The sequence below is a fragment of the Melopsittacus undulatus genome, chromosome 2 (assembly GCF_012275295.1).
Source record: "Melopsittacus undulatus isolate bMelUnd1 chromosome 2, bMelUnd1.mat.Z, whole genome shotgun sequence".
Lineage (NCBI taxonomy): Eukaryota > Metazoa > Chordata > Aves > Psittaciformes > Psittaculidae > Melopsittacus > Melopsittacus undulatus.
The window spans coordinates 28,507,417-28,528,273 of NC_047528.1; the positions used below are offsets into that span (position 1 = coordinate 28,507,417).

Sequence of the window (20,857 nt, forward strand, 5' to 3'; positions counted from 1 at the left end):
GTTATTTTGATGCTTGCAAGATAGCTGACAGATCTATATAACCCAAAACTCTTAACATTTAAAAGAATTCATGTCAAAAAGTTAGGTGAAAACAAAAAATAAAATCCATTTGCTACGTACACAGACTTTACTGAATGCAGCTCATGAAACACTTCTGGGAGCTGCAGGGAACATGAGGGTGCTTGGCAAAGTCCTAGTGATACAAGAATTGCCAGCAATCAGATGGTATCTGTTACCTCTCAGGATCAATCCTCTGGGCCAGCCCATGCCAGCACTGCGTATGTACCAATATAGCAGCATGCCCTGCCAGAAGGCTGGGTGACAGTCCTACTAGGAAGCCACATATTATTGAGGTTGGCATAGCTCTCACACAGCTGAATGTTTCATGGAACAACTGCAAAATTACTTAATCCAGGGTGTTTTTTTTGTCTTTCTTCATTTTTAATCATTTTAGAACAATGATGACCTTATTATCTAAACTGTATTGTAACATATATGCCAATACAGATCTTGCCTTTCAATCCTATCACTATTTGCTTCTTCCAATACATCACAGTTTAGTCATTTCCAGCTAAATAATGCAACTTATTTCACTAGAAATGTAGCAAACATTCATGGTGGCATTACACTAAGTTAATAGGTCATCTGAACAGAACCATATCCAATTTAACAAAACCTTGTTATTCACTTCCCTCCCACTCCCTTTTAATCACATGAATCTTCCAGGCCACCAAAGAGAAATATTGCTATAGCCTCTCATTTGAAATATTTTTAGAGCAGAGATTGTTGCTTTTATCATGCCAAAGAGTAACACTGAAATTATACTGTAACTGGAAAGCAGTATGAAAATCCAGTATTCCAGAAGTTAAACATGTGATTTGTTTTAAAAAGCCAAAACAAATCCTATCTCATTTGAACATAACACTGATTTTCAAGCTTTTAACTTTTCAAGTTTTTAACTTCTCAAAATTCTAAAATAAGGATAAGGGCTACTATTAAACTGTATACAAACTCTTACTAACAAACACTTTCAGCAACTACAGTGCAGTTCACTTTCCTGGGAGGATTCAAACTTGAAACTGGAGGGGAAATTAGATATGAAAGCATTTCAGCAGCTCTTTACTGAAAATATTATTACAGACCTCAGTTAATACAAATTAAAAAAGTTATTTTCACCAGACAGAATTCAGGCCAAGTCTTTCAACTATTTCACATGAGCCCCCCGCAAGCTGGGCAGCATTTAAATTAGAAGCAATCAAGCACTACAAGGTTGCAACTGTTGTTTATTATCTATTAATGTTATCCTATCCCCTAAATAAAAATGTGTTTAATACTGCTGACTTTAATTATACATAGACTTGGAACCATAAACTTTTATTGTATCTATCTATCTTAAGCACAGCAGAAACGATGCTACAGCCTAATACTTTTTCTGAAGGTTAAGTAAATCAAAACCATTTCAATAATCTACCTAAACCCATCATGCACACACACAAATTAGAGTGTTTGATAAGATAAATTACTAACACTTACTAAACAAAACAAGCTTGGTAGTCTTTAGCTAAGGTATAAACCAGAAAGGAAATAGTAACTACCTCCCCCCATCCTCATCAATGGCCAGAGTAGTTGTAATAAACAACAGAGGCCTGATACCACAGCAGGCTGTGTACTAAAAAAATACTAGAAGAAAAACAGCCTAAAGAAAGGTCAGCTCAATTTCTGAAACATAACTTATTAGAGAGGCTACTGTTATATAAATAACAACATGATAATCAGGCAATTTCAAAGATGGGCAAGATAAATGCTGTCAATGGAGACATCAGCAGTTGGTAGAAAGTTCATATATAATTGTTTTACTATGCATACACTAGCAGTGTCAAAATGTAGCTTATTTGTCAATTTGTATCTTAAGAGGTCCAGGTGATCAGAAATAATGTAATACACGTCACAGAAAATTCAGTCTCAGCCTACAATATACAAAAGATGGAAGATAAAGGGAGAGAAAGGGAAGCATTCTCTTACACACATGCTCCGTATGCAAATTTCACAAAAACATCTGCAATTAAATTAATTTTAAGCTAAGGTACCAAACATTTTTTGCTTTTTCATATTCTCATTTACTACACAATGTTTTATAGCTAACCTACTGCTTGCAGAAACAGTAGTCATGTGGACAGTATTGAATACAAGAGGAACATAATTTTGTAGATCTGTTTAGATAGGTATTCCAGGAAAGGAAGGTTGAACAACAAAAACAGTGTAATAAAGTGAAAACAGATTGATAAGACCAGTATCAGTAGTGGAACGCAACGTGATAAGCTGATATTAATAACAGAAGGAAAGGAAGAAGAAGAGGGTATCACAGAGGCTGATACAGCTTTACAGAGCTTGATGCCAGAAGTATTAGCTTGATATAGCAAAACAGGGAAGCCAGTGGTAGAGGTGGTGAACTTAGAAGGTGAATTTTGAATGAACCAAGGGCAGTGATGTTATTCAGAAGGGTCCTGAGGAACATAAAGGGAACTATTATTGTGTTATTATTCAACACACTTGAGAAATACAAAACTTAATTTTTTAACCCACATTAATATTAGGCATTTGTTCAAATCTATCTGTAAGTGAATTTTATTGCTTCTAGTTAAATACAAATGAAGTCAAAATAAAAAGTAAAAAAAAAATAAAATATCTGTAACATACCAGTTCCATTAACTGTTTTAGCTGACCTATCTCTTCTGGAAGGGAACCTAGCTTATTGTTACTTGCAATTAAGACTTTTAGAGGAAGACCACACAGGCAAGCTGGCAAAGAAGAAAGTTGATTTCGACTGCAACAAAACAAAACAAAACATTAGAACCACCAGTGGTGTTCTAGTACATACTCACATAAAGTGTGAAAGCTATAAAATTCCTTCATTTCCATGGGTCATGCAGTTAAAATTTAAATTTTCAAATGGCAAGCATTTCAAAAACATTTGCACATCAAAAATACCTGCATTACTGACTAAACAATATTGTGGAATTTACCACTGGAAAAAAAAGTTCATTATATAAGTTTAAGTAGATGTCTTTTTTTCCAACTGAAAAACAAGTTAATAAATTGCCGATAAAATGGTTCTTTTCTCAATTTCGTTAAAGCATGATTGAAGTTTAAGTGATGACATGTGCCATTTTATTCTTCATACTATATTCCGGGGGGGAGAAGAGAGAATGTGAGAAGATTATTTTCATGAAGAAGAGTTGCAAGAAAAGGCAAAATTTGGAAAAAAAGCTTTCAAGTTTTTATTTAGGTTCTCATTCTAGTAACAAGTATTCAGGAAGCCGGAACTTAGAAGATGACAAAGGCAATGACCTTTTGTGATCTCCAGACAATTAAAAATACTTATTTCTCCTGATTTAAGGACCAATTCTGGGAAGAAACTTTAAATCAACAGAATAACACATTAATTGCCGCCTTTCCTAGAATATTAGAAGGTTTTCTTAAAAAACATTTTTTTCTTTTTTATGGTAGTTAGCCTGTAGGAAAGCAATGAACTAGTAACTTAGAGTGACACCCCACTAAGAACCATTTTAACTTCTGTGTGACTGTTAAGGTTTCAAAGAACAAATATGCATGACTGAACTCTGAAAACAGATAGCAAAAATTGTCCTGTGTAATCTCAGGGAGAGTTGCAACACCAAATTGAAACAAAGGGAAACAAAGAAACATAAACAAACAAATAAATATATAAATAATCTAAGTTCCACAAGTGTCAAACCAGTTCTTCAGCTGCCAATCCAGCGGTCTGCTACAAAGCTACATATAAAGACATATATTCATGCTTTTTAATGTTTAACAAAGCGAACTATCATCAGATCACTGTTGCATAAGCCAGGAGATAGACAAGTACCAAATAACAAACCCAGGCTTATTAAAAATGAGAAAACCAACTACTCAGCAGTAGTTGAAAAAAAAAAAAAGAATCAATGGTTATTGTGGAGCCAGGATTCCCCATTCTAGTCTCTTTACAGAAGACCAAGACAAGTTACTTAAAAAAAATAGGTAGAAATATTTTTAAAGTACTGAAGAACTCAAATCAAGAAAGCCTAGAATCTAAAAAAGTTACACTATGCAGATGATCAGACACAAAATAAAGTTATAAACTTTTCTCAAGTTCTACAGAACTCAGAAGTAATCTACCAAGAGATAAGGAACAGCACATAACCAGGGCAAGTGAGAAATAAATCATCACTTGTTTAAAAGAAATCTCTTTAAAAAATGAACATCATTCACCAAAACTCAAGGATTATGTGTATCTCTCTTGGCACCACTTTCTAAATGCTGGTAATAGGCAGAAAAATATGCATTTTAAAGCTGTAATTCTTCTTGCCAAGAAGCAACATGGTTAGAAAGTCAAGGTTGTATTTCCTCCGTCTACATACCACTTACTGTGTTCAAATAACATGGGGGAAAGGCGTAACCAAGAACAGAGGAGATTTTAAACTCAATTAAATGATCTTACTTAGTAAAACTTGAAAAAATTCCTTTTACTTTGATTTACTGTGATATCTGATAACTAACTCTGTAACTATTCTGAGTTTGTGATGATTCACACAATTCCATCACTACATTGAATTCTAATTCACTGGTTCACCACACTAAGTTCTAATTGAGTTAATTCTAACTCAGAAATTTACTAAGATGTTTTATATAAACATAATAATTTAACCCAGTCTTAGGTTCTTTATGTACATCTAAAACATTATTTCAAACTTTCACAATCTATTCCTTATAGGAATAGTGGCAGATACTCAGGACACACTATTCTGTTTCAATTTCTAGAGCCATAAGTACCATTGCAGAGTGGCCAAAACCGCAGTATAGCAACAATAGGGGAAGGCTTGAGAAACATCCTCAGTTGTTTACAAAACTGAGGATCAAGCCTTCATAGCTTGAATTTAGAAGCCCAAGAGACACTTTGCCCCCTCCTCAAACCTCATTGCCAAAGATGAGATTATTATAGTTCCACTATTGCAGTTATTATACACTCTACTGCAAAGAAACTGCTGATGTGACTGGATTCTGAATTTGCTAGAAGAATAAGGGAAAGGAAAAGATTAATATTACTTGGTCTTTCTTTAAAAACTTAGGCTTACATTTTGGCATTTACAATGAGCTGTATCTGCAGACAATGAGTTTTTGCATTACCCTTCCAATAAAATGAAAAATGTAGTCAGTTTTTCCAGAAACACATGAAGTGCAGACAGTAAAAAGCTCTACATATTTGTAAATAAACAAAAAATGTGGCAAAGTTAAACTTACCTCAAATTTAAGTAAGTGAGCATTTGCAAGTTTACTATGGCATCTGGTATAATTTTAATACAATTGTGGTATAGATTTAGTGTTTCCAGTGACACAAAATGGCACAACTCCGTAGGAACCTCTGTTAATCTATTCTTGGATAAATCTGAAAAAAAAGGCAAATTTTTTTAAACATCTAAAATACATACTTTGAAAAGCTATGCTTCTTTATTAAAGAAATAAATGCAATTCTACACTGAGACGGCAAATTAAGTCAGTGATTTTATTATGCAAAATAAAACTATTGCTAACCTTTACAATGAATCAGATTGAGTATAAAAGAGCAAACATTCAATTAAAATTCATTCAGTCTAATAAAAAGCAATTATTTGCAGGATTCAATATGCTGAGGAAATACTTGCAGACAGCGTAAAGCACAGATTGCAAAGCTCGCAGTGTACCCAAAGATACAGTTGATATAGAGCTAGACATCTGCAAATAATGACAGTGGTTAGAGAAAGCAAACAACAAGGATTATATCCTTAATTTCTTTAAATAGATTAAAAGTTTTTTGGGTAACTCTTCAAACTGACCTGTATTTCCTAGATCTCAATCAACTATAAAATAATGTTACCTATAAAAATGGTGAAGACCTTCAGGAATGGATCTAAGTACATACAAGACAACAATGGATGCCAGTTCTAGAAGTGAATGCTTGTACCCACAGAATGAAAGATTTTGATTAGTTACTCATTCTTTCTCATTTTGAGCACACAGACATAAGGAAAATCAGTAGGAAGAAATATTACTGAGCTTTGTTACCTTGCTACCACAATCTGAAAACTGTGGAATCATAATAATTATGTGAGCTCAAGTCATAAAAATAATAATGCATGCCAGCATTCAAATGAATTAACTGGGTTCAAAGACATGTTGAAACAAGTGTGGCAGAACAAGCATCTCTTATCATCATAAACCACAAAACTGCCACCTACTCATACCACCTGACCTGAAAAATGGTCACCTGCTGTATGCAGAAGGAACAGGAATGTACTTAGGCAAAAAAGTAAAACATCTGATCGGAAGGATACAATGAAAGAGTGGAACCTGATGTTCTTACTTCTTCACTGCTGCTATTTTAAAGCTTCTTCACTGATCCTTCAAAGCCTATTTTGAAGCTTACTTTCTTAAATATGTAAAGGGAGAAGCATCCAAAATATAGAATGCATATTACCAGAGCACAAGTGATCTGCATCATCTCTTTAGGGATATAAAGCAATTTTTAGCTTTCATGAACAAACAGGCAGACACCTGAAGATCTTTTTAACTTCTTTGGCAGTTCCGGAATTATCAGTTTGCTGTGCAGAGGCACAGTCTGAGAGCACAACTACTGTGAGTAGGAAGATTTTATCATTTTTATTTTTGTTCGTGTCTCCTGCAATGCAACCTGAAATTCACTGCACTATTCCCTTTGTCAGCTTCCACTTTACTTCATCACATCGCTTTAAAGAAGTTGGTTTCATTATTCCATCCTCTGCCAAAACAACAGCAGTGGCCTGTGAGTGCAGTAACTGAGAACAGCCCTCCTGACACAAACAGCACTGTTGATCAAATTGATCATCTCGACCAAAATTATTCAGTTCTGAGTTACCCTACAACAGCAATGCTTGCACTGCTCTGCTTCATCTTACCAGGCTTTGATGGCAGTTAGATGCAGCATTAACTCAGCTTCTACTTTCCTTCACTTCTGCTATTAAACTAAAGCATTCCCTATTTGACTCAATGTTATTACTGTTTCAATGGGGGGAAAGCTTTTCAATGTTCTTCTGTTTTAGTGCTTTAATCCTCTACTGTTTTCTGTTTATTATGAGAGCACTTGTTTACTAACATGGCATTTGAAAACAATTGCACTTGTTCTCTCTCCTGCTGCCTTCCAAGCTATGCTTATTACCAGATATCAACAGAGGATTGCTATACTATAACATTTTGATCCATTCAGGGTATCTTCATATTTACAGCCCAATTACAAAGAAAACCTTCCCTTTTTTTAAACCACACTTATCTGCAGTGACACTGCCACATTCATACTGCTCTTGCTTTCTCCTTTAAAGGGGAATGAACAGCAAGATCCAGAAGAGTGAACTTTAGGCCCAGGCTGTAGACAACCTGCATGGTGCTGGATGGTACAGGGAAAGTGACACCTCATCTTTCTGATCCTTCTCAAGTGATACATACATCAAAAACTGAGAACACAAAAATGTTACTTCTTCTCAAGCTATTGAAACTGCAGCCTGCCATCTTAGAATCATATAATGGTGTGGGTTGGAAGGGACTTTCGAAAGGTCATCTAGTCCACCCTCCCTGCTGTGAGCAGGGACATCTTCAACTAGTCCAGGTTGCCCAGAACTACATCCAGCCTGACCTTGAATGTCTCCAGGAACGGGCACATCTACCACCTCTATGGGCAACCTTAACTCCAACTTAATGCCTGCTGTCATTTATCTTCTTATTGAATAAAAGGAATTGTTGACACAACATTTGACTTACCCTTAAAAAAATGCTAGTGCCTTAAAGAAGTGGAAAAGCAATTAGATTGACCCTGCTCCTATAACTGAGATTAATGTGACAGTAAAATGCTTTTCTAATTATTTTTTTTATTACTATCCTTTTTTCTCAAGGGCCTTAACTCCGTTAATCTGATGAAGGACAAAACAAAAACCCTGTAAATGATAATAGACAGATTCTTTCCTGTCTTCCTCAGGTGCATGTGCTACAGGATACACTACACACGCAACAAAGGAAGTCAATTATTTGTTACTGTCTAGTTTAAGATCATTTCAACGCTGGCATCTATTGTTTCTTCCTAAATGATAATGATTAAAAACCCACAATACAGTCACAGAATAAGGCAGAGGAATAAAAACTATACTTAGCAGAAAAAGGGGAAGTTTGCTACTAGAGTTTACTGATAAAAGGTATCATTAATAGCAAATCTGAATGTCTTCAAGAAACAACACTGGAACGGAATCTGATATACAGAATGCTCATCACAGTTCTTAACTAGGGGCAGCATTTTTGTTTGTTTGTTTTTTCCAAAAACCAGACTTTCCTGATCAAATGGGAAGAAGAGGTTGGGTTTATTTGATCCTAGAATGAATGGGAGCCTCTGAGCATGATCCAGCTGTGAAGAAAGCATATCAGATTTCATGTGTCTTTGAAAGTTCCATAGAGGAAAGCACATCTTTAGAAATGAAAAAGAAAACAGTCTGCAAAACAATTTTATAATGTACCTTAAAAGTATATACAAACATGTACAGAAACTCCTCAACTTACTGCACCTTACAATTAGTCTGTATATCTTTCTAGTTTACTCAGTTTTTTAAGTTCTAGAATAAAATACAACAGTTAAGGGCTAATGAAACTGCAGAACCTTTTGAAAAGACTGAGGAGAACAGTAGGCATGTATCTTGTTTCTGTCAAAATTCATAAAATTTTCTGGAAAAAAAATTGCAAAGGCTTTCTTGGCCTCATTATTTAGGGAAAAATACAGAAACTAAAATTTTAAACCACTTCTGAAAGTATTTTTAAAATCTAGACATTTGTTGGCAAATCTTTACTTACTACAATTTTTTTCACTCTATACTTTCCAAATCACTAAGCTACACATCCCCCTTGCTTCATTAATTTGAAGAATAATGCTTCAGGGTTATTCATAAAAATTAAGTTACTGATACAGAAATTGAAATGAACAGAAGGATGGACTTTGCTGGTGTTTTAAAGAATTTTTATTAATTTGCTTATAGTACCTAACACAAACAAAATCTAATGAATTAATGAATCTATGGTAGCAGAAATATATTTCATGGTTGTCAAGACAGCATAGGTACTTTTCACCTAAGGTGAAAAATAGGCAATGCAAGCACTAACAAAGGGCCCATACACTGGAGTGAGCTTTTTGTTTTAAATTAAATATACTATTCATTCATTATTTGTGACACCAAGGCATTTTCAAACTACATTTGGCTTTGCTTCATCTTCTTCTGCCAAGAATAAGTGTTAAAACTCAAAAATAAAGTAACAACAAAAAAATAAGCCAGCCAGTTTAGAAAAATATTAGAATCTTGATCTCTAAAAGCATCAGCACAATTCTCGTGTAATGACATGGCTTTTGTATGAGAATTGTTACTATGTTGGAAACTAGACAGGAACTACACAAAATAAGCACTTCCTTAGCTGGGAGGCAACAATAAGAAAGAAAAAACTTCAGACTGGCAAATAAGCATTTAACAGAAGACTCCAAGCATTATTTAAGTGGCTGACACACTACATTGTCAGGGTTCACGCTGCCATCATACCAGTAAATAACTGACCTCATCCTCAGGGCAAAAGCTTTCAATTCCTATAGCTCTGAATTTATCTACCACTGCTGACAGGACTTTTCTGACCTCATGCTTTACAGGCAGATTACCAACTGCCACTATAAATATATGCGTAAGTATAAACCACTGCTACTGCACAACCCAAAATGGCTTTGTCAAAATAACCAGGATAATACTAGAAGTCATATAGTTCTGCTTCTTTCAGTAGTTACCAAGGTGCTCCAATTTTTCTTCCTTCCAGTTATTAATACATTAAATATAAGTTATTATATTTTAAGTAAAAATTTCAAACTTTCATGGAAGAGCTAAACAATTTAAGCCTTTAAGTCAGAACATTCATTAAATAAATATACATATGCACTATTACATCACAATTTTTTTCCAAGAATTCTAATGAAAGCAGATTATCAAAAAGCAGTAATTTACAACTTTCAGATTAGAGAAAAAGTCACTATACATTTATACTTCTAAAGCACTAACCTAAATAGACCAAAGTTGAAATTATGCAAGTAAGAATTTACCCACTATTGAGCAGGAAATTTTGTACATATATATCTGTGTGTGCATATCTGCATTTGAATTGGAGTCCAGAAAGCAAGGAATTGCATGGTAAAAAAGCCACCCAAACAACCTCAGCTCCAGCCCACCAAGTTCCTATTTTTGTCATCTTCAGCACTTACTGAAAAAACATGAATTACATTCTACCTCAAAGATGGTGGTGAACCACTGCACACACTTAGTTTCCTCTATTACGAATCTCTCATTTCAGCCACAGAGATCTTTCCTAAAGCTGTCTACTTTGGAAACCAACACCTGCCACTTCCACAGGGAAAACCCCCATGATGCAATGAAAACAGCAGTCTAAAACCTCTTCCAGCCCACAGACAACACTACCAGAAGGAACAAGCTGAATACAGTGTCAAAGGTTTTTTTTTTCACTATGTTCTCTATTTTAATGGCTTTATTTTTCCTCAGGCTGTGGAGTGAGGACACTATGCTACACATCATTTACCTCGGTGACCTGCTCAAAAAGGAGTTACCTCGTATTTACCATCTGGTAGAAGTAGCACATAAACCAGTTTCTCTGAAGCAGCCCACTTCCCTTCACTATGGATATGATTATTTTTCACACATGACAAACTAAAATACCAGATCTGTTAATTTTTAATTCATTTTTATATGTGAACTGTCTCACATTCTGTAAGAAAATGCTATAAACAGGGAAATGAACAAAAGTTATTTGATCTTTGGGTATATCAAAGACATGTGGGCACAGACATGAAAAAGCTACCTGATGCTAAATTACGGTGACATGGAAAGCCAAGTATTACTCATCTAATCACTTCCCGTTCTGGCTGCCCATCTCCCACAGCTGTCAAGGTTAATCTACCTTATCCACATTATTCATGCAGGTCTCCCACAATGGTTCTTGAAGTCAGCACAACATAATTGCAACAGTTTATCAACACAAATCTGTTTTGTACCATCAAAGCTGACTTACAGTATTGAGCACATCTTTAAACAATGAACTAATCATATGGCCATTACACAGGAGGTACAACATTTGAAAGATGTATTTCAGACTTCTAAGCAAGACAGGAATCTGTGAAAACATTACTAGAGACTGAGGTACCAGGAAAGAAAAACCTGGAATAAACATATTTAATTGTAATAAATAACCAAAATTTGGATGGCTGTTCCCAAATATAGAAAGAAAAAGAACAAACAAACAAAAATAGAAAGGCTTCCTTGCAAAAGCAAAATAAGCACAGTACATACTGTCTCTATTCTTAGAAGACCCAAACAAACTGAAAACCACTTAGCTGGAGCAGCTAGAACTATAGACCTATAAATTTTGTACCAAGATCTCTATCGTATGTAACAGTTCCCATGGCTCTTTTTTAAGTTTAAGACAATGTTTCTCAACCTTCTAATTTTCTTTCCTTCAGAATCAAAGAACCTTGCCTTCTTTGGAGAAGGCAAAACCAACAGATTTTTCAGCCAGTATGCTGCTTGTTGGTCAGGGAGAGGCTGTGTTTGATGGCTAACACATGCAACTTCTTTGTTATTTTACTTGTTTTAACAAGTCACAGTTTAAATCAGGATTTTAATCTGACATCTTTATGAGCGATATCAAATACATACACTGCAAAAAAAAACTGTGGCTGGAAGTAAAACACACACCCACATCCTCTACTTATAAACAATCCAGCATCTGTGACTGGGCAGGCAGAAACCACTTGATATTTGCCGTAATACTTGCTGAGGGACTCGGGTGGGAAGAAGCCAGTAGGCATCGATGGCACTTGCGGGTCAGTTGCAACCACATTTAAACATCCGTGCCACTGGTATGTAACAACTGCATGGCAGTGCATGTTACGAAGGGACAAAAGAATGTTTCCTTCTGGTCTAATTTTCTTTATTTTTGTTTTATTTTTTTTTGGTAAGGACAAAGCCTTCTGAGATGCACAGTGACTAATGCTCACCTATACAGTCTACTGAGTCTGGCCTACAATTCCTGCTCCTGGTGCAGATTCATTTCCATTTCCTTAATCACTGATTTTTCAAACTGCCTTTCAGGAAGCCTGATTTCCACATGCTACGTATTATGGGGATATTTTTCTCTAAGAATCATTTTAAATTGAGTTCTCTGAGGTCTAATGCTGAAGAGCCTACAAGAGCTAATTTATTCAGGCCCAAATAAGACCCATATAGGTAGATAATAAATAAGGAGTTCTATGAAAAGCAGATGAACAGCATTATTTTCCTTTAGTTATCACAGCCTGATGAGTAGAAGAAAAGTGTAGGTTGGATCTATTAGATCTTAGATTTAAGAAGTCCAGTAACTGCAGTGTTACATATAAATATATACACATATACACGCACACACTCTTATTTTAAAATAAAACAGTGTTAAATTACCCTGTCAAAGGAAACTTTGCTATACAAACTGCAAATCTGCTCAAATCAGTGATAAATAACAGTTTGATACACATACTACTGCAACCCAGGTCAGGTTTTGTGAAAAGAGGAATCAAGCCAAAAGCTTCAGAACAAGAGCTTGGGAGATTTGGGGAGTACACCTTCAACTGTGGGAGATTAAAGTGCAAAAGTTTTTATTAAGTACTTCTTGCCCTGTCTTGTTTATCCAGCATACACATTTAAAAAAACCTTTACTACAAGATGAACTGTTCATTTTTAACAGTTTTACATCAATAGGGATGCTGAACCTGCTAATCTTGGACTACCACTGCTATTACTCAATGGCTAAACTTCCACTCATATTGTGAACTCCAAGTCATCAGTTTCAGGTTAGTTCAATTTTGAAGTAATTAATGCACTGCAAAACTCACTAATTACTGAGATTTTTAACTGAACCCTCTTAAATATTCTGACTTAACAACAAATATTATTCAACAGTATCCTCATCAAGTTTGTTACTATACAGGTAAAGTGATCCATTGATAATTCAGCAGATTTTGTCACCTTTCAGGCAATATTAAAAATACTCCTATCAGGACTTTGACTCTTACCAAATGCATTGTCATGACTCAGTATTTGAGTGTTGAATACTGAGTGAGTCATGCCCAGTGAGAATAGGTTCTACCTTCTGAAAGCTGTGGTTTTAATAGAAAAATTGCACAGCATTCTGGTCAAGTTACAATTTCTTTTCTGCAAAAGAAAAGCAACAGTCTTATATTCTTACCTAACTCCCAATTCAGCCTCTTTTTACTCAAAAAAAGGAAGAAAAAAGTCCAAGAGTTCAGAACCACCTCTAAAATTTTTATTCAGATTTCTTCCAAAACTGGCTACTCTTTGTGACTGATGACTTCTCAGCTCTCATGCCTTCTCTCTCTTCCTCTTAAAAAAATCTGGATAGGAAATTCCTTGTTTTAGGAAGAACTCTAAGAGATGCACTAACAAATATACAATTATAAATGCATCTTATTTCTGGGGAAAAAAAGCCAACAAAGAAAGATTCTGATCATCCAGAAATTATGAATCATTTCAACTAGCAACACCTTCTCTGAAGAGATGGCATTACCACATACCCCATGTGCTTCCTATGCTTACTTAATGGAAGTCTCAACTCTGAAGTTTGTTTACTCAAGATTGACACAGATAGCAGAAAATCAACTCTAACAAAAACCTTCTAATGTGGCTTGCCCTGAGTCCTCTGCCAGCACACCTGCAGATATCCTGATGGTGCTAGTTGGAAGACTACATTATCACAAAGTTATATACAGGGTGAGATATTACACAACTGTTGCACTATAAATTACCAGTTGATCTGTTTTCTGTATACAACAGTATTTGATTTCACAGAAAGCTAATTTTAACCGTTGACTGAGAACAAAAATATCTACTGTATGGCATGCTTTTTTAACAAATGGAAAAGGTTAAAGGGTTGGTAAAACTCTATTAACAGGTTAATTTATGCTTTTAAGTCATGCATCTTAAGATTTTAAAATGCCCGAATGTCAGCAAGCTTAAGACATATTCTGTTAAGGTCTGCTATATCATCTCAAGTCTTCTGCCAGGAGAAGTTGTAGATAATGAATTCTTCTACAGCTCTCTCCAATGCCTCACATGCAAGAGGCTTGTTTCTTATTCTGCAGCCTACTTTCTGTATCATCTATCTATAGCAGCCCTCTATCTATATAACCATTCACAATATGTAAGGCTAAGGACGAAGACTGTCCTTTTAATAGTTCCTCCCCTATTTTTTTCCTGTGATATATTCATGAGAACAGTATCTTCTCACAGATATTTTTCTGCAAAACTAATAAACAACCCAGATTCGTCTAGTTTCCTCATTACAGTTTTCCTGACCATGCAAGTATACCTTTCCTGCACCTGTCTCAGTCTCAAGTTATCTGCCTTGGCCATGAATGGGACATAAGTCTCCGTAGGAGGATTAGGTTACACCACTGCCACATGTAACGCCATAAAGGATTTCTAGATCCTGTTAAGATACATCTTCTGATACAGCCTCACGACAAAATAAGATGCTTAAGATTTGTCACAATGGCAGCTTGAACCATCTTTAAATGTGTCATATCCAGGATTTCTTCCTTTACAAGTGATAAACTTCACTTACAGCAGTCACCTCACTTTCTGACTTTTTAAATCTTTAGCTGCCTTTCTTCTGCACTATTCTTCATAGAGCAATGAATACTTCCAACACTAAATAGACCCTGTATGTTGTCATAAGTCTGTGTTCTCACCACAAAGAAATAAAAGTGATTAAGAAACACAAAAACGGCTGAAAAAAAATACCCGTGACATTAGAAAAGTTTGTTTCTATAACAAAGTTTTCTGTCTCAGAAATGTTACCGAAAATTAAAGAAGAAATCAGAGAAGCAACCACCACCAAAAAAAAAAAAAAAAAAAATAAACAAGCTTTTGCTAACAAGAAATCTTTAAGCACCAGCAGTTTCTATTACAGGTTCATAACAGTTAAATGCTATGCAAGCTTAAGCATATCTGGCATTACAACTCTGTTTTATTTCCAAAGAAAAGAGCTACGATGCTTTAGTAAACTAAGTCATTAAACCACCTTTATCCATGGACTATTTGGAAGCATATGCTTATTGCCGTCTGTTACCAAGTTTGCCTAGGTATACTTTTGGAAGCATCTAAAAATCTTGCCCCACTCTCCCCTCCCACTAATATATCAGCCATATCTTAAGCACAAACATAAAAAAATACCCCAGTTATTTATATTTCCCACAAAGCTCTTCTTAGATGTTAAATAAACTTCTAAAATATGAGGCTGTTTAGGCTTATTTTAGGGTTTAGTTTAGTGGTTAATGAACCTCTAAAAAGAGGTGTATTTAAACAAATGTCTTTCACAGCATACAAACTCTTGAAACAATTATGAAGAGATTGAACTTACTTTAATAAAGTATGTGGGCATTACACTTGTGGGACAGTCTTCTGATGTGAAATGATACCAGTCATTTGTCAGCAACTCCCAGTCAATGTCAACAATTCTGAGGTATATACTAGCATTTTCATTTCATGTTGTGTCACTCCCAATGAAACAGAATGCATGGAAACCACCTCAACAGCTACAGAAAGTTCATTTGTTATCCCACTAGCCTTTTTTTTTTTACTAAGAAAGAAGAAAAGCTTCTGTGAGGAGGCAATTTAAATTATGAGTCTAGACACCGTTCCAAGAACATCCAGAGGGATCTTGCCAGGCTTGAGAAATGGGACAGTGCAAACCTCATGAAGTTCAACAAGGCCAAGTGCAAGGTCCTGCACCTGCATCAGGTAAACTGTGTGTGGTTTAGGGGAAACCTGAACAAATTAAGAAAAAAACAAACAAACAACAACAAAAAAAACCCAAACAACAAAAACAAAAAACCCAACCAACAAAAATGCAAACAAAAAGAGATCGCCTTCTACAAGTAAGATTTCATTATTTTAAATAGCTATAAGAAGGCTGGTGTAAGGTATGGGGTTTTTAATCTCTTTATAATTATTATACTTTTTCCTACAGTAGATACTACTATAGTCTAAATACACTAACACTGTTTTTGTTTCCTTTAAAAGAAAGTCAGTTTTAACACAGATATTGACTGCTACAAGAACAGTCTGGAAAAAGACTGGAACAAGAAAACAGAAGGGAGGAAATGTTAATCCTTGCATAATACTACGCTTGTAAACAAACGTGTGGAAAAAAACCTCTCAAAAGCACCATTATCACTAACTCTTTAGCCTAAATATTGTAAATATTATTATTTCACATGTAATATTATACATATTTGTTCGCATGAAAAAACACTCCTTAAGCACAGAAATAATTACTTGAAGTCTCTGTTATAATAAATTTCATTTCTTTTTGGCATATGAACATAAAGCAACTGATAAAGCGTATCACTGAGTTGCCTCAAGCTGCTCCTAGTTGTAGACAAGGGTATTTATTACCAGTGGGAGCAGTCTACATTTTTTAAATTGTTCTTGCATTCTCTGTATACAGATTGTCAAATTTGCATGTGGTAGACTCATGTCATTTCCAGCTGCTCTTTGGTCCTTACTGTTTTGCATCAACATATAACAACCTTCAGTACAGCTTAGTGAAACTTGGCCACTGACCAGCCACAACTAAACACACAAAACCTCTCTCTCAGTCATTAGAAAGTATAACAAATAAGAAATAAAGCCTTTCTTTGACAGCCAACAGCAGCTTTCACAGCCCAATTTGGAGAGCTTAAGGTCTCTTCTAAGCCTTGAAGTTCATTTAAACTAATGAAGCAGTATTGTAAAGTGCCTTTTCTACAAGTCCTTCATCTATTTTAAGTCATATACTGATTTTAAGATTATAATCAAAGCTTTGCAACTGATAAATGAAACCCCAACCAAAAACAAACGACTGAAGTAGGTTGGAAAGGCCAGAATCGTAAAGGATTAACACAGCCTCTCCAAGTCCAATGTGTAGGGCTCACAGGATTTACTTTTCATGCTTACTTTGTAATTGTCTGGAACTCTGATATCTCCCTACCATGCAGGGACACATATGCCAGGGCAAGAGGTTGGGGGTCTTTCATTCCATTCCTGGTCCAAGCAGAATCTGCATTTTGATCTGTAAGTGTCTGCAGATTACAGAACTCCATTTTTCATTTCATACCAGCACTATATTGAGGAATTCCTCTCCAGGACAGTTTTTAACTCATCAGTGATTACCCAAATATTTTCAATAGAGCAACATAGTCCCATTAATATTTTCATAGAACACTGCAAACTATTCTAAGTCTGAAGACAAGGGAAGTTGTCCAAAATATTAACAAATTTCACAAAACTTCACAAATGTGCTATTTTATTCTTCCAGGAACTGCTAAATCATATGCAGATGAAAGTGACTGCCCATATGAACACACTGTACAAAGTTCAGAAGTAGTCGAAAATGCCTTCACTTTAGATCACAATCAGTAGCTGATATACAAGAATGAAAACAAGACTGTTATGGTAGATAGTTTTCAATTCAAACTTCTGGACTTATTGTGCAAGTCCTTTCAAAGTGGTGAGTTCATGAGGGAAAAAATGTTAACTGTGATATTAATAGTAATACTGTAAATACATTTATTCACAGACCATTGAACTGTCTCAGCTGTTGCTCTGAATGCTTAAGCACATAGTCCAAAGCAAATACTTATGGCAAATCAACAACTCAAGAGAAGATGGAAGCTCCTAACACTGCTTAGATTCAGTGAATGCAAAGAAATAACAAAAAAAAAAATACTGCTTTTTAGTTAACACTGAACAAGGAACTTCATAAATTAACACTGTACTATACGATTTATTCCCTATAGAAAACAAACTTCAGCATCCCTACCCTTGCTGGCAGTTTGTTTGAAGTTGTTTAGATACAATACTTATTACAACTGAATCCAGTAGAACAAATTCAAACCATATTGGCATCAAATATGCCCAACCATTTAAATTGCTTTAACTGGGAATCCCCAAAAGAACGTTTTGATTTACTGAATTGTCTGTGTAAAACTGACACTTTAGAGTACTGAAACTAAAAATATCACAGAAATCTAAAACAAATTGTTCTACAGATGTTTAAGAATACAAATTAAAAAATAAACCACACTTCTAAATAATTACAGAAGAAGCTGAATATAACATTGCTTTTTCTTATCATTCCAGCACAGTATGATCTTATAACTGAAAGTTCCCACCTACATCATTTCTAGCAATGTCTTTTACCATTACATTAAAAAGAGTTTATTTATCCACCATGAACTTAGTTATAAAAAAGTGAAAAGTTAGGATTGCCTCAACATTCCCCTATTAGAAACTGTTCAAATTGGTAAGAGGATTTTGTGTGTGCATGCATGGAAGTCAATAAAAGAGCAGATCACTAGGCTATATTCCCCTAGAATAAGAAGAGGAAAAAAAGTGCATTAATTGAATGAGAAGGTGTGATAAAGTTATCAGGGTCAGATCAAAGAGGTTTTAAAATCTTTTCTCTTTCTGAGTGCAGCTTTTAAAATTTATTTTGCAAGCTGTAAAGTAATTCTACCCTGATCAAAGGGAGAACATAAGAGCAGCTGTTCAACTGTAAATATATATATATATATGTACATATGTATATTCTTGGTAAGTCAATAATACTGTTTACATTCTTTAAATAAAATAGTGACAGGCCAGATCATGACCTTGATAAGCACTGCTACTACACAACTGGTAATACTACACTTCTCACAGCTGGAAAGACAAAGACCAAGTGAAACGTTTTCAAATGACACTGAGCAACCAGTGCTACACAGGAAGATGAATGAAGCATGAAAATAAGGCATATACAGGAAGATGAATGAAGCATGAAAATAAGGCATATGGGGGTAGGAGTTTAACTTATCAAATAATGGGACTTAAGGCATGGGAATATAAAGTCTTCATACAACAATGCAGAATATAAGAATAGAATATAAAGTTCCCAGAAAAATTGAAAGCATTGTTAGTCCGTTAGCATTGTTTGCAGTATGCTTAATGTTTTTCTATACCCTTAAAGAGGTATTCAGTAAGAAAAGTTGGATGACATTTTTCCACTCTTTTCCTGAATTTTATGTTGCTTCAGAGGATTGAGCCTTTGAGTTATAATAGAAAGAGCAGCACAGTGCTTAGTATCAATTGTAAAAGTAATTGAAGCATTCAGAAAAGCAAGCAAGGAAGGAAGGAAGCAGGAACAACCATGCCACCAGTAAATCTATGGAGCAGTCTATTACAGAAACTACAAGTAGTTCTAGCAGCTACTGTACTAAAAGAATATGGCCAGAACTAAAAATGTCAAAGAGAAAAAAATAATAAAAAGAGCTTTGGAACGATTTCCATAAAAGATAAGATTGAGTTGTTTAAGATTCTTTAGGCTGGAGATAACCTTGTGGAAAGCATATGAGTGTTAAAGTCAGGACTGGAACCAATATACCCAAACTTTCTGAAAGAAATACCCACTGAGGACTCAAGAACAAAGGCGACACTGCAAAACCTTTTAAATTTGCCACGTGTTCTAGGGAGGTGAGAACACACAGCAAACTAATTGGTACTCTTCCCTAGGCACACACTAGGGGTTCAGATAGGCTGTTGGGCTTCTGCTCTTCTTTTTCATCAGGATATAAAAAGCTCACATGAAATTAAAGCCTGCAAAAATTCAGGGCAATGCTTCTGTTAAAACTGCCAACTGACTGTAGTACATTATGATTACTGACTAAAGTTCATTGATTTACCACAGTATCTTTGCTGCACAACAATGGAAAGCAAAGCTACTCCTTGTCATTTCATTGCACAGATCATACTTTTGCCGTGTCACTATGCCACCTACACTGCAAACCAGGTATACAGCACTTTAAAATTCAATGTCAAAAGTATTTTAAGATTAAAGGAGACATATAGTAACTCAAGACTTTAAACACAATACATTCTGCATGCGTGACAGCTTGATATTTTAAGAGGACAGATAAATGAATGGAACTTCTAATCGAAAACAGTTGCAGCCACTCTTGTCAACGTAACAAATGATCACTTTTGGTTTGAACGGAACATACATGCACTCCTAAAAATAGATTGGAAGAAGACCTTCGTATCATAGCAATATGCTCATTTAATAAGATAATATGCATTATTGTTTTACGGACACATCAATATAAAAAAATGCTACATCCACATACAGAACTATTTACATTCTATGAATATCTAACATCCAGCAATACACGAAATCCTATGCTAAAATTCCCAGTTTTGTGGGACTCCAGCATAGGACTGCAGTTGAGACAAAAAATAGCACTTACTTTGTTCAAACATCTGATTGAGCAGTTGAGGTGCTTTCTCCAAACTTCCCCTTAAATTACCCATGGTAAGGTAAAACATTTTATTCAATTAATTCAGCATTTTCACCTATGATGACCCTGAATCTAATACTTAAGGGAGCACTGGTTTCAAGCACAATGTTGACAGCGAATTTAACAGATGAAAAAACTGAGTTCTTATGAAGAAGGAAAGGTGCATTGATATTATAGTGGCTGCAATGTGACTCTTAGTGACTGTATTTCACCACAACTGCTTTACTACATATATTCACCATTCTGCAAATATGAGAGACCTCAAGTGTAATGATTGTCAGCTGTTTCCTCCGTTAGCTCAACCATTATCATTTTGTCCCATGATGCTCTTCTGAGGGATCATGAGCTTGA

General features: G+C 35.2%; 1 protein-coding gene across 5 annotated transcripts in view; it reads right to left on the minus strand.

The window, feature by feature from the left end:
- LRCH1 (leucine rich repeats and calponin homology domain containing 1) overlaps positions 1-20,857 on the minus strand; it is a 115,312-nt gene that overhangs the window by 57,043 nt on the left and 37,412 nt on the right. For all 5 annotated transcript variants that reach the window (XR_004080371.2, XR_004080370.2, XR_004080369.2 and 2 more), the window contains exons 2-3: positions 5,299-5,443; positions 2,698-2,824 (exon numbers count right to left, since the gene is read on the minus strand). Coding sequence is in view for 2 of the 5 variants with exons in the window: in XM_031047715.2 (XP_030903575.2) it covers positions 2,698-2,824; positions 5,299-5,443 (272 nt within the window). In the remaining 3 variants the exon portion in view is untranslated. The remainder of the gene's footprint in view (positions 1-2,697; positions 2,825-5,298; positions 5,444-20,857) is intronic.